This window comes from Pezoporus wallicus, unplaced genomic scaffold, assembly GCF_028554395.1.
Source record: "Pezoporus wallicus isolate ANWC-B61680 ecotype Strahan unplaced genomic scaffold, APGP_CSIRO_Pwel_v1 contig_6597, whole genome shotgun sequence".
Classification (NCBI taxonomy): Eukaryota; Metazoa; Chordata; class Aves; order Psittaciformes; family Psittacidae; genus Pezoporus; species Pezoporus wallicus.
Window position 1 is genome coordinate 551722 of NW_026635331.1, and position 15490 is coordinate 567211.

At 43.2% G+C, this 15490-nt stretch overlaps 1 protein-coding gene across 1 annotated transcript in view; it reads right to left on the minus strand.

Annotated features, from left to right (window-relative positions):
• TBC1D9 (TBC1 domain family member 9) overlaps positions 1-14291 on the minus strand; it is a 50483-nt gene extending 36192 nt beyond the window's left edge. The window contains exon 1 of the mRNA XM_057419031.1: positions 13980-14291. Within this exon, the coding sequence (XP_057275014.1) occupies positions 13980-14106 (127 nt within the window). The 5' untranslated portion in view covers positions 14107-14291. The remainder of the gene's footprint in view (positions 1-13979) is intronic.
• Positions 14292-15490: the final 1199 nt, after the last annotated feature.

Genomic DNA, 15490 nt, shown 5'->3' on the forward strand with positions numbered 1-15490 from the left:
TGAAAATAGGTTGTAGAAATATCCATGCAGTGAGGTGAAGAGAAAAAAACCTCACAGAACTCTAAAAGACCCAATGGAAATTCAAAGTCTAGCTTACCAAGGTAACTGCAACAGTTTAGCAGTAAAATTTTACTTATAACTGTTTTGATAGATGATATAGGTCGTATTTAAAAATAATTTATGTGTTCTTATATACATTAAAACCAATTAATATTTATTCCTGAAATTGTGCCATTACCCCTGACTGCTGTCCTTCAGGAACTGTTCCATTTTGCATTTTAAGTCAGCGTTGTTTTTTTGGGTTAGGGTGGTTTTTTCCCCTCAGTTATGATGCAAGCAGAATGAAATCACAGAAGCTCAAACTGATAATCTGAGAAGCTTCTACGTGAAGTGATCACATTAAAATTTAAAAAATTAATTTAATACTGTTCATTAATTCTTCATATACAAGTACTTTTTCAGACATGGTTACGAAATAAGTAACTGCAAGTTCCCATAGAAACTGAACAAGCAACAAGGAATCACATTCCTTACATTAGACAAGTCCATGGGCAAGAGCCAGTGAATTATCCAGGCATCAAATCATGTGAGTATACCAATTACATTTTTTTCCCCATTATTTCATCAGGTTTCTGACTATAAAATGAAATAAGGAATTCCCAGTGTAAGAACACTAAACCTGCAAGCCCTTGTTCAACGAGCAGTTTTCATCATCAAAGGTTTAAAGCACAAGTTTGTGGGATCAGCATCTGGGTAACTAATGACAGCCCTGATCCTGAAGGCACTCAAACACAAGTAGCCTCATATGGAGGAACAGTCCCATCAGACACACATGGCAAATGTCTAGAATAATCATACTGATATGTGGAGGTAGGAGCAGAAAAGGCAGCAAGAATGACTTAATTTTGTTTGATACAACTTTTTGAATAAAGTCAGCTTCCTCTTTCCTTTTCCTCCTAGAAATTATGCTAAGGCACCTGGAAAATAAGGAGGTGCATTGGTGACAGCCAACATGGCTTCACTAAGGGCAAATCATGCATGACAAATTTGGTGGCCTTCTATGATGGGATTACAGCGCTGGTGGATAACAGAAGACCAACTGACATCATTTAACCAAACTTGTACAGGGCATTTGACTCTACCCTGCATGACATCCTTGTCTCTAAACCGGAGATATGAATTTGACAGACAGACCACTCAGTAGATAAGGAATGGCTGGATGGTTGTGCTCAAAGAGTTGTCATTAATGGCTTGATGTCCAAGTGGAGATAAGTGACAAGTGGTGTTCCTCAGGGGTCGGTATTGGGACTGGTGCTGTTCAATATCTTTGCTTGTGACATAGTGCGATTGAGCGTGCCCTCAGCAAGGTTGCCAACACCACCAAGCTGCATGGTTAACACACTGGAGGGAAGGCATGGCTTGAAACGTAGGCCCATAGAAACAACATGAAGTTCAACAAGGCTAAGTGCAAGGTCATTCACCTGTGCTGGGCAATCCCAGGCGCAAATACAGGCTGGGCAGAGACTGGGTTGAGAGCAGCCCTGAGAAGGATTTGAGGGTGTTGGTTGATGAGAAGTTCAACATGGCCCCGCAGCATGTGTTTGCAGCCCAGAAAGCCAACCATATGCTGGGCTGCATCAAAAGCATGACCAGCAGGTCCAGGAAGGTGATTTTTCCCCCTCTACTCCCTCGTGAAACCCCATCTGGAGTACTCTATTCAGCTCTGGGGTCCCAACATAAGGACATGGACCTGTTGGAGTTAAGTCCAGAGGAGGGCCACAAAGATAGATCAGAGAGCTGGAGCACCTCTCCTACAGAGGAAGGTTGAGAGCTGGACTTGTTCAGCCTGGAGAAGAGAAGGCTCTGGGGAGACCTTAGAGCAGCTTCCAGTGCCTAAAGGGGCCTACCGGAAAGCTGAAGAGAGATTTTTTACAAGGGCATACAGGGATAGGACAAAGGGGAATGGCTTTAAACTGAAAGAGGGAAGATTTAGATTAGGTATTAGGAAGAAGTTCTGGACTATGAGGGAGATGAGGCACTCAAACAGGCTGCCCAGGCAAGCTGTGGCTGCTCCATCCCTGGCAGTTCAAGGCCAGGCTGGACAGGGCTTTGAGTAACCGGGTCTAGTGGAAGGTGTCCCCGCCCATGGCAGGCGGCTGGAACTGGGTGAGCTTTAAGGTCCCTTCCAACTCAAACCATTCTATGATTCTGTGAAAGGCAGTGAAATGTAATACCTGAAACCAGGGAATACAAAGCCACAATTGGCTAGGGGGCCTTGGCAATTATTCTTGCATCATGTTACTGGAAGGACATACAATGCAGTAGAGGGTATTACTGGAAAAGGCTTCAGTTACCTCATGCAATTTATGTTGAACGAAGAAATCATACTACATTTTACTTATCTGACCACTGTGCCTCACATTTAGTCGTAAGCTGGAGGGGGAGCCTATAACCTTTGCACAGAGTATACATATTATTAGTCTGCATTCATGCATTGTATCATGACGTGCTGTACTTCCATCCTTACTCTAGCAATCAGTTTTCAAACTGTACTTTGCTAGAAGGGATTATGAGCACATGAAGCCTGACCTCCTGCCTAACACAGACCCCATTTTAAGCCAAATGATTTCTATCTGACCAAAGGTCATCATGATTTGAAAACTAAGCAAATTGATTCAGTCGGCTAAAATTCTTCCAAGCACCACTGCACTCTCTGCTCTTTGTAGACCAGCATTCTGATAACTTATAGTCCAGACTGATGACAAATTGCCCACAAACAGTAATGAAATCAAGGGAGGACCTCAAGTAGAATCAATTAGGTTCATTGCTAGTTACCAACAGTGAACACAAACACACACACTTTAGTTTATATGGATTCAAATACCTGTAATAAGTCATAGAATAGGAAAGGACCTTAAGATCATCTAGTTCCAATCACCTTGCAATGGGCAAGGACACCTCACACTAAACCATGTCACCCAAGGCTCTGTCCAACCTGGCCAACATTTTTAGCTGTTTGGATATCCATGGCACAGGTCTTTGTTGCAGGAATATTTCTTTCTTGTCTTTCTTTAAAAAATATAGCTAGTGAATCCTTTTTTTTTTTAATCTTTCATAAGAATTTGCAAGTTTCTTCAGAAAACACCAATTACTGGTGTTTCTTAAAGAAAAAGTTTTTGCACCTTACACATAAACAATCTTCCTTACCACAAAAAGATTTTCTTACTGACAAACAGTAACCCTCTTTCACAAGACGTCACACTTTGATTTAAATAAACCACAAAGATCAAATAGTCTTTATCATCTTTCTGCAGTCCCCCTGGCAGCAATCTTACTACGTTTGCCAGCCTGCAGTTTTACCTGCTAAAATGCAGAGGAGTCTCAAACTAAACTGGATTCCATATATGAAAATGATTAGATGGATAGTATATAACCTGTAGCGCACCTTGCTAAAAGCCAATTTATTTACTGTTTATGAATGATAATACTGTGTGATACTGCCACTCAGAGACACCCTCCCCTCCTCCAGTTTGCCAGCTGACAAGCATGTGTTATTTACTTGGCTCCTGAGAGCAAAGCCCTGCCTTGCCACATCCTTCTCCCAGCTCTACCCTAATACAACTTCCAGCCTGACAGTCTCTCAAGATACCTTCTTTAAAATGCCTAAACAAACAACATCCATCTTTTTAGCATGTAGAGCAAATACAGATTTATACCCTCTGAAAGGGCTAAGATCTAATACAGGTCAGACTGTGACTCTTGCAGTCATGCTTATGAGTTGTCCTTCAAATAGTCCAACGGATGTCAGCAGCCTATTTGTGTGTGAGCTCAACATCACAACCAGGAAAACTTGCAGTGTCACGTGTATCATCAGGAAAAATTTTTCGAAACAGGCATTGTGACATTCCACCACTGAATGAAACACATACTGCTTAAACTGTCACAATATTTAGAGTGTGCTGATTAAAGCGTGACCCCTTCTCTTGCCACTGAAGTAAGATGGACAGATAATAAGCTCCCGTCATACACCTGAAACATCCAAGGGACCTAATTTGGATTGTAAATGTCCGCTAGTTTCTGAAAAAAGCCTCAATCAAGGTCAACTTAAGTCATATTTGTACTCTGAGCATTCAGTTTTATACTGATTTCATGGACTGATTTTATGGACAGTGAATAAACTCTTTCTAAAAGTTTGAGTGTTATTTCTTGGACTATAAAACCAGTAACCCATAACACCACATAACCAAAATGTACATGCAAACTACTGTTTTTCCTATTAACTATAATGAATCATTACTCTTCCATTCTTTCTTAAGGTAGTTCATGTGTTCATGTGATTAGCTCTCTCATTTGTTATTACAGGATGAGGTAATCTAATTACTTGCCTGTCAAAATTCAACCTAAAGCAATAATCCAAACTCAATGGGAAATACTTAGAACAAATCCTTTTAAAGGGGTGGATCAATTCTATTTGATTTCATTTCATGGGAGAGCCTAAATGAATAGTAAATATTATACACAGCTCAAAAATAATTACATTGTTAAACTTACAATCCTAGTAATAGTATTCACAAAAGTATGAAAACAACCACTTCACTGTGAACACCACCCTTGGAGCTTTATGAAGGGTTATACAGCTTTGTTTTATAGGTCTTCATTTATATAAGCGGAAGCAAAATAATGTCTAGATACTTACTTAATAACTGTCTTCCCATGTGGGTTATATAGTTTTGGCTTACATGGACATGTAACATGGTATCAAGAAAAACAAATTCTTTCTCTGAAATTAAGGCCTAAGATTTGTTAAGGCTTCCCTGATACCTGCCTTTGTTGCTCTCGTTCTACCAATGCCGTTTTCTAGAGCACACTGATTTGCACAGCCACCATTATCTTTGCACATGAGTTTTTAAACATATTCTATGAAACTGACTTCAAGGAAGTCCTGTCGCTCTAATGACGTTTAGCAAGAAATGCAGCAAAAAATAGTATTTGTTTTTTTCTGTCTTCAGGTTGACGAATGCAAATGAGAGAAGGCTGAAAAACTAACTCTCTAAAAACAAAAAAGCAGCTCAGGAAGGACCAATGTGCTGGTCTGGCCTGACTACTGCAGGATAAAGCAGAAACAAATGACAGTGCTTTCATTTGCCCTTCAAGTTTAAGAACTGTGATTGAATTAGATTATCTTCCAGGTATCTTAAAAGTGATTAGCAACTGAACATCCACCACAGGACTTGTCAAGGTGTCCAGACAACTCATTACCATCCCTATAAAAATCTGTATCTTAACTGGACCCTAAATCTGACTGGGTTTAGAATTTCAGGTTTTAGAACTTTTTGTAACTGCATCTGCCAAGCTGAAGGGCCCTAATTCTAAGATGTAGTCACATTTGTCAGTGTTGTCTACTAAGCAACATTTACAATATTTGAGGGTTGTAAAATTTTGCTAGGTTCTTCTTCAACAGCGAATATACATTACAATCTACATCTATCACTAAATATAGGTACATACACATAACAGCAAAAGAATTTCCTTTATTTCCTCTAAGGCCCAGTTTGCAGATGATGAAGCGTCCAGGCACAGACACTCGCAGAGTAATACATTCAAACAGTAAGTTCCCAGAAACAAACACACTAGATTGGACCTGAAACAAAAACCCAGCAGAAGCAGGAAAAGGCTGTGTATGGAGATGAGCACTGACAGGACATGCTAGACAATTATGGGTATGCGAACGCTTGCAACACAGAGGAAACTGATACTTGAACAAAAACCAAAACAAAGTTGCACACCTTAAGAAAATAAATTTTATACTACATGTCAATCACATCAGACTATATGAAATGATGGAGAAGAATAGAGACAGAGTTAACAAATGCCTTCAAGGTATGATATCAACATTTACATTAAGTTTGTAAAAAACCCAACCAAACCAACACCTAGGAAGAGCATGATCAGGTACCACTGACCAAAACAGTAGGCAAGTCACCAATTTTCACTTGAAACTAATTCTTTTTAAGTATTTCATTCTCCCAAGAGTACACAAAAAAAATTAAACAGACTTCATCCAAAAGTAAAATTTAAATCAACTACATCAGCACCAATGTAAGACTCAGATAAACTATATAATCTTATAGATCAAGCAAGTATGAGCAACTGAAGAAAAAACTCCAACTAACCAACCCACACTGACATAAAACCCAATAACCACCACCCCTAAACTAAGAGAAAGATTGTAAATGGAATCCAGCCAATACAAGCAGTGGTACAAATTCAGAACTGAAGTGTGAGCAGTAAATTCAGCTTAAATTAAGGATCAGTCCTGAAGCACAGCATGGTTAAAAACAAGATAAATCCAAAGAGAAGCAACCGTTCCAGGAAAAAATTAATCAAATTTTAACTGCTCTGACTGAATACCTGCAGACAGATCATATTTCAATAAGCTATCAGTGAAGGCACTTTATCAGGGAACGATGCTGAAAAGAAAAATCACAACAACTTTGGTTAATAAAATACTGGAATACAGAGAGAGGAAGTGCAAGACAGGACTGTGGGGAAACAACCAAGAACACAGTAAGAACTTACTAGCTGAAACTAAGACTGCTGCTGCAGTAGGAAATAGTACACCTTTTCTGGAAACTTCAGAAAAAAAAGAATAATCAGAAATCAGGCCTAGAAAATACTTAGTCTTCCCTTTGAAAAGCAAACACATGGAAAGATTTTTTGAGGAAGCTCTTCAGAGCTTAAGCCCACCTCAGCACCAGATTTAAAGGCAAAATGCAAATATAGATTTCAACATTGATCAGACACCAGAAGTACAATTAGCAATCAAAAAAGCTAATAGAAAGCAAGATTTCAGTCAAAGGCTTACAGACCTTTATACACCTTCTATTGTCATACTTCAGCAAAGTCAGTGGCAGCAACAACTCCTGTCCATTACAGGAAAAAGCAATACACAGTGTGATGCTATGATGTATAAAAAAAATGAGGTTGCAAATCCTGGGGAAGAACAAAAAAAGCTAAACAGATTCTGCCTATACCCAATATATGGAAAATTCAAAACATACTTGTGGAACATGTTTTAATCCTACAGAACTCTAACTAAAACTGACAATGGCCAAAACCTCCATGAAATACGATATCGTCTCACAAGGACACGTAACTGGACAGGAGAATGATGGAAATATGGAAACCGATTTGAAGACTGTGTGGGACCAGAAAGCAGTATCAAGAACTCTGTAAGCAATACAAACTCTAGTACAGTGCAGAAAATTACTAAGAGGCCTACACAGTCTAGAGAGAAATTCTTTACTATGAGGGTGGTGAGACACTGGCACAGGTTGCCCAGAGAAGCTCTGGCTGCCCCATCCCTGGCAGCGTTCAAGGCCCAATTGGACGGGGCTTCAAGCAACCTGGTCTACTGGAAGGTGTCCCTGCCAGTGGCAGGGGTGCTAGAACTAGATGAGCTTTGAAGTCCCTTCCAACCCAAACCATTCCCTGATTCTATGAATTCTTGCTTACTACATTATGAACCTGTGTGACATTTCCAACAGGGTTGAGTCAGTGATCTCAGGAGAAAGAGCAGGCCATCCTTGAATTCCATGTGCCAAGAAATAACATTATGTCAGAAGGCAAAAATGGCAAGTGACAGCTCAAAGGCCTTGATGGGTCACACTACTCAAAGTGTAAAAGATGATGTTAACAACAAGGAAAATCTTTGACCATGTCCTGGGTTTGGCCGTAGCAGTCATTTTTCTCCTTCTTAGTAGCTGGTGCAGTGCTGTGGTTTTGACTTTCAGCCTGGGAACAGCACTGATAATACCGATGTTTTTAGTTGCTGCTCAGCAATGTTTACTCTGACCAAGGACTTTCCGAGTCTCATGCTCTGCCAGGGAGGAGGGGAAGCCGGGAGGAAGCAGAGACAGGACACCTGACCCAAACTAGCCAAAGAGGTATTCCATACCACAGCACGTCATGCCCAGTATATAAACTGGGGTCAGTTACCTGGAAGGGCTAGATCACTGCTCGGGTCGGGTTAGGTATCGGTCAGTGGGTAGTGAGCAGTTGCATACTCTTCCCTTGTTATTTCCCTTATCATTATTACTATTGGTGATAGCAGCAATGGTTTGTTTTATACCTGACTTACTGGGCTTTTCTTATTTCAACCTGTGGGAGTTACATTCTTTCGATTCTCCTCCCCATCCTTCCAGGAGCAGGGGGAGGAAGGAAGGGGAGTGAGTGAACGGTTGCATGGTTTCTGGGTTGCTGGCTGGGCTTAAACCACAACAGTCCAAGAAGCATTGCAGTAGAGAAACCACAGCTATATCAAACAACATCTCATGCACTGTATCTGTGCAAACAGTGCACTCCCTTTAAAAAACAGAGATGAAGAGAAGCATTAGGCAGGAAATGAGACACCTTCCAATCCAGCACTTGTGAAAGCATCTGGGAATTCAACAGAATGACTGGTGAGTCAATCTGGAGCATCAGGCAGCAGTTCAACCCTGGACACCTGCATGTCCTCTTTAAGTGGAAATCTACTAGTCTGAAGAAGCAAATACACCCACAGCAGAACCTAAAGAGAAGCTCAGCAGGATAAAAACAGATGTGGTGTAGCATCAAATGTCAGAGGGGAAGGAACTAATTTCCACCCCATAAGCCAAAATGAATAGTGGAAGCTGATGGATAGGCTGACCACTCATGCCAGTTATGCTAACTGCATGCATTGTGATAAATGCTAGATTTGAAGTATCAGAAAAGCACAAGGCCAAATTGCTTGACTCAACATCAGAAAGCGTCAAGTTTGTTAAAACATGTACCATCCTTCCATCAGACAGATCATACACTGGCCAAAAGCTTTCCTAAATACTAGTATAAACCTGTTTTCAAGCAGCCTCTTCCTCAAACCTCAGAACTGGGGGTTTGAGGGCAAGATAGAATCTTATCTCCACATTTGAAATACTAATTGTCTTGTCCAGCACAGCTGCAGAAAAGGGCTCTGAATTAGAACACTGTCACAGTATTAAAAATGGTATTAGATTTGACATTGAAGGCTTGCACCTGCTAGTTAACCTCAGAACCTCTCCTTTCTGCCTTTCCATTGTGGAAACTACACGGTAACTCTCTCTGCAAAAATATCTGGAGAGAAAGATAGCAGTTCATCAATTTCCTTTATCACCTTAAGTCAGCAAAGTTCCATCTGCTCTCTTCTGCTTAAGCATTTAAATCATCTTTGGCAACATCTTGTGGACTTACAAACTTGTACTGAATCTCTCACACATGCGCTGTCCCCAGCTGTAAGTGCAAATACCCTATCTGCAAAATAATTTACTCCTAGAATAGTTTATGCAAACTAAGAACAAGTGATTTACACTGGTATTCAAAGAGATCTTGCAGTAACATTTTAAACAAAATTACTTAGAAATTCATCTACACTTTACACACAAACATACACACTCAAAAGTAGCACAGCAGCCACAGCCTCTCTTCCCGTAAGCTCTAAGTGAGTATACTGCCCTACCATCAACTATTAGTGGCACTTAATTCCTTGCAATACTGTTTCCACACAAAAGAGTTTGGCAAGCGCTACCACTGTACAGCAGAAAGCAGTTAACTTTTTTACTGTAGCTGCTGCAAGATATACTTAATAACACAAACACAAAGCCTTATAATTACTTACAAACTTTGATATGTTCAAGATTCTTACATCCATCAAAGTAACAGGGTCATACAGGGTACAGCCCCCCAGTGATGAGAGAGATGTGGGTTCATGTTCTCTCCAAATACCTCTGCTTCAGCTGAGGAAGGCTGCTGTATAACACAACAGATCCTGCTGGAAAAAGTATTTCAAAGAAGCCAAACCACCAGGCTGCCCAGGGAAGGGAAGGGAGCTGACAAGCAAGAAGCAGAACAGGTATAAGGGAGGGAGAGTTAAAAACATCCAGCACCTTTAAGAAAACTAATACCGGGGGTGCGAGGTGAGATTGTTTTCCCTGTTGGTGAACAAAGGGAAGATGAAACTCTTGAGTGAGGGACACACAGAAGCAAAATACAGGCATGCATTATGTGCAAGGTACAAACCAATTTCATTAGAAAGCAAGCTCATCAGCCATTAAATACTTTTAAAGCAGGAAAGTACATTTTTTGGTCTTGTCCTGGGAGATTAATTCAGTGATGCAAGATAACACAAGTTTGCAGAACAGCTATGAAAATCCAATTTAAAATCCAATTTACAAGACTTTCCCACTTCCCTTTTGTTAAAAAGGGAGCAAAACCCAAACAACCCTTCAATTAAGACATGCTTACAAAGGGAAGTCACATTGTGTCAGACTGCTACTGACATAAACACAGTCAGTTAAAAAAGCCTGGGCCTTAATTCAGTATAAAATGGGATCCACACTGCTTAGCAGAAAAGCTGTATCTCTTCAGTAAACTATTAATCAGATACATTTTGATACCAGAGATGACTTCTAGGGACTCACTAATTAGGCATTGCCCTAACACATAATAAAAGATCATCATTCTTCTAATTTGTTACAATCCAATAAGTGCCAAAAACACCTCCAATATCCAAACAAGGATTTAAAAAAAGGTTTTCTCTACTCAGCTAAGTTACATAAATCAAGGCCAAGAGGAACAGATCAGTGCAGAAAGGGTCAATTTTTCACCCCTTACCCCAAAGTGACCGATACTGTTTTACCTGCAAAAGGTTGCTGTACTTGGAGTGGATCCTGAAGCACAGGTAACACAAGTACTGCTCTCCTACTTCAACTTAAGGCCACCAAGAATTACTTTCACCCACCCACAGGGCTATTTAAACTACTTGGCTTTAGGCTGAGACACACCAAAAGGCCTAAAAGATCCATTCTTCTGGAATCTGCTCTGGTGATCGTAACCTCCCTCCACAGGACGGTACTCGGTGATGAGAGGACAGGTAACACGGAGACCCTAGCAGTCACTTCAAGGATGATGATCAGCCCTCAGCCACCTTTTCACAGTCACAGCATCCAGTCACACTACTGTCTGAAGGGGTCTGTCCCCAGCCTTCCCCCCTCAGAAAGCACTCTACCTCCTACTTCAGCCATGCCAACACAACTGCATTACAGTGCTGCCCTGATTAAAGTTCTTTGAAGTCTGATGTGTTTGCAGATGGAGGAAAGGGCATTACACTTAGCTCTGATCAATTTGCTGACTGGTTAGTTTCACAGCAAACCTAAATTCGAGGGCAAAGACAGAGAATCAATGCTTCTCTTCATCCAACATCATGAAGCCATCTCACGTCATGAAGCCCCGAGGCCTCATAATTTGAAAGTCCACTGTCATTCTATAATTTAAGACAAATGGCTTCAAGAGTCAATAATAAGGGAGTACAAGTCAGCAGAAGTTAGATCACAAAAAAGGGACAGCTGTATTTACATCCTCTCTTGCCTATAAAAAATTCAGACCACTCCCACCATAGTGAAAAATCTTGCATACAGTATTTCTAGCCAGCTTCAAGGACACATAATCTGGCTTCCCAGAGAGCAAGCAGACCAAATCCTTTACTTTCAACTAGGTAACTTCCACCTCTGTCACAAGAGCTATAGCCTTATCAACGACAGAACTTCCACAACCCAAATGTTACCATTATTGCAAATGTATACCCTGTTGACTATTTCAACAGATTTACTTACTCTGAACCCTCAGGATCAGCTTGGTCCATCAATACTTTTCTTTTAACCGGTCTTCCAAGAACAGCCCAATGGCTTCCTTTACCTGCTGTGGCACTCAATGAGAAGACTACAGCTATTAGAACAACCTGTGTAAAATTACAGTATTTTCTTAAAAAACAAATAACTCTAAATTCTACTTATTACTATGTCTACCAAGACAAGAGTGGGCTACATCCCTTTTTTTCTTCCTTTCCCACCATTTGTTGACCACTGTGTCAAAACCCCATGTGCTAAAATGGCAAAGGTTGACAAATTCTCATACGGCTCTTTAAAAACTGCCAGCACTAATCACTTTCTGCAGGTTAGTAATGGCTGGCTGTTTATTTATGGTTCTAGAAACATGCTGAAAAAAACTACAACTTTTTCCAGCCCTTTCCCATACAAACAAACCTCCTAGAAATTGTCTAGCTTCCTGCTGCTACTACCTCAAAGCCACAGCAGCGGCAATTCCAGGCAAAGCATGGACACTAGTAAGAGGTACATGGAAAGAAGTTTTCAAAATACACATAAAACTTTTGCATTCTAAAACCTATTCACTATACAGACTGCATACACATACTAAAATAATGGATACAGTGCACAAATACTTAAATTCCAAGGGGGGAATGTAGAAAGCAAGACAGAACTATTTCTGTATTTTGAACTCCAACCAAATGCTGACGGTTTATCTGGCCTTCACAAAAATAAAAGGAGTGCACATTTACAAATCCTACTCCCACTCAAGGAGTAGATCTCCAAAAGGGATGTCTCCATCTGTCCAGTGATATCATCAAGCAGACAATGGCAAGAAAGCTTTGATATGCATGCACTGTGCAAACAGGTTGAAAAGAACCCCCCAAATTCTCAAGATATTTCCCCAATAACTGAGAGTGCACAAATACTTAAATTCCAAGGGGGGAATGTAGAAAGCAAGACAGAACTATTTCTGTATTTTGAACTCCAACCAAATGCTGACGGTTTATCTGGCCTTCACAAAAATAAAAGGAGTGCACATTTACAAATCCTACTCCCACTCAAGGAGTAGATCTCCAAAAGGGATGTCTCCATCTCTATCTTGTGATATCATCAAGCAGACAATGGCAAGAAAGCTTTGATATGCATGCACTGTGCAAACAGGTTGAAAAGAACCCCCCAAATTCTCAAGATATTTCCCCAATAACTGAGAAATAATTAGAAAATTGATTTGGTACCTCAAATGATCTCTAATTCAAAGATAACAAAGTCAGAAGGATACTGGAACACCTTGTGAGACCACTTACACAAGATAAAAAAAATCCTTAAGAGGACAGGGGGTAATCCACAAAAGGAGAGTCTGTGAAGAATTCGTCAGTAAATACAGCAGGGGTGAACTTCTGAGGCAAGACATGCTTTTTATGGATTTGCTAATACTGCCCATAATTCAAAAGATTAAAGAAATACTAAGACCCACAGCCAATGTGATCACTTCCCATGCAAGAATGGCTTATCCACATACAACATTGAAGAAGACTGAGGATCTCAGGAGCCTACATGAAAACACACCTTACAGTGGTCCATTAGCTTAGATTATGGATTGTTTACAAGTCCACAGAGCATTCAAAGGCTGAAGAAACGTTTAATCTCCCAGCAAATACGCACAGGACCTTGAGCCAAACACAGATGTAGTCCACGTTTATTTTGATTAGCAGGCACAATATTACACAGACCAAGATGCATATGACCCAAAGACCTACAGAAGTGCCTGCAGTTGCCAGCAGTCGAAAACAAAGCATTCAGGAAACATGTTTTACAAGGACACCCTGAAGAATACAAAAAAGATGAAGCAAATCTGGTCTCACAGTACATGACTGTGCATCACAACATGCTCAAAAAGGAAATCTGGTCACATTACACCGCGATGTATGAAGGCACCGGACACGGCAATGACCCACACAAACCTTCACAAGGAGTAAAACCTCAAGGGAACCGTAGCCAACCCCCATGGGAACCTCAGCGCATTCCACTTAGCCGCACAACTGAACAATACCCCCCCCATCCTCATAGCGCCCTGCGAGGCACCATCCGCCCCGCCGGCAGGGAGGGCGGTCCCCCCGGCACGGCGCGCACCGGGGCCCCGCACCACGCTGGGCGGCGGCGGGAGCGGGGCAGGACCCGGCAGCCCGAGGACGCCAGCACTCTCCCCACAGTCGGTGGAGACCCGCCGCCACCCCCAGGGAGCCGCGGGGGAAAACGGTGCGAACGCGGCCCCGCCCCGCCGTGCCGACCGCAGGACCCCGGCCACACCGCCGCCCTTACCGGCGAGTCCCCCTCCGCCGCCATCGCCGCCGTGCCCCTTCCTCCGTTGGAGGATGAAGTAGGGGTTGGCCCGCTCCGTCACCCACAGGGCGTTCGCCAGCAGCACCTCCTCGGGGTTCACCCACATGCTCCCGGCGCAGACAAAGCCCGGCCCGCCCGGCCGCCCGCCTGCGGGGCGCGGTGACTCACGCACGCACGGTCAGCATCAGACTCCACCATGCCCGGCCGCCGCGGCACCAGCGGGAGCAAGGTTAAGGGGCGGCAGCCGCATTAGCCCCCCGCGGCTCCCGCCGCCGGGCGCGGAGGGGCGGCGGCAGCGGGCAGGGGCAGCACCGACATGGGCGGGCGGGCGGCCCAGCCTCGCACTCCCCTCCCCTCACAAAGCCCGTGGCGAGAGTATGAAACGACGGTGGAGAGGCCGCGCGCGCCGCGATCCCCGCACCTGCGCGCGCGGTGGGGCGGGGCCAGGGAGGGAGGCGGAGCTTCGGCGCGCGCACCGCCCCGGCTGTGCCCTCAGGGCGGCCGTTCGAGGGAGCGGTGTGGGGGGTGGGGGTAGAGACACGGACACTGGCCCCGCCATCGCCATCGCCATCGCCATCGCCATCGCCATCGCCATCGCCATCGCCATCGCCATCGCCATCGCCATCGCCATCGCCATCGCTATCGCTATCGCTGTCCCTTCCCCGCACATCCCGGCGTGCCTCCTCAGCAGCCGCCGCTGGCCTGCGGGTCCGTGCCTGGCGTTCATCTGCAGGGTCACTGGGGAGGAGATGGCTAGCACCCCTCATAACTGCCTGCACTGAAAGATGCGGCCTTTTCACTGCGTGGCAAGGAGTTCGTGAAGTTGGGTGTTGAAGGGAAGAGGGGACTCTGGCCTCCGCTTCGGAGGAAACCATCCATTCCCAGGAGGTGATTGGGCTGCCCTCTTGCCACACCCAACCCTGATGGGCCCTTTTCTGCTCAGCACCATTTCTGAAGTTCACTGTGCTGCTGAAGACTACACGCTATGCTTGCTGGTATGACTGGGAGAGGATTTGAGGGCCTGAAAAGCCCTAAAATAAACAGCTATATTTGACTTGGCAGATACGCCAAGCGCATTCGGAGGGTATAGTAGTACATGTAGAATCATAGAATAGTTTGGGTTGGAAGGGACCTTAAAGATCATCTCGTTCCAACCCCCTCCATGGGCACGGACACCTTCCAGTAGACTCACTGGCCTCCCTTTCTTCAGAAAACTGTTACTATCAGATCAAATATTTATCTTTGGTTTATTACAGGTACAGAGAAGAGTAAATTAAACCACAAAGATAATACTAAAACCATGTTCCAAGTGCAAACTTTCCATATTGAGGCTGCAGCTTTTTAGTAGAGTTTAGCCTTTCATTGGCTGGTGCTGGCGTGGAGCTGGTACCCAGTGCTCATCATGTGCATATGAACACATGGTCAGGGGAGAAATGACTCTTGTCTGAGGTAGCAGTCATACGGCTGTTACTGTATAGGTAAAAAGTTCA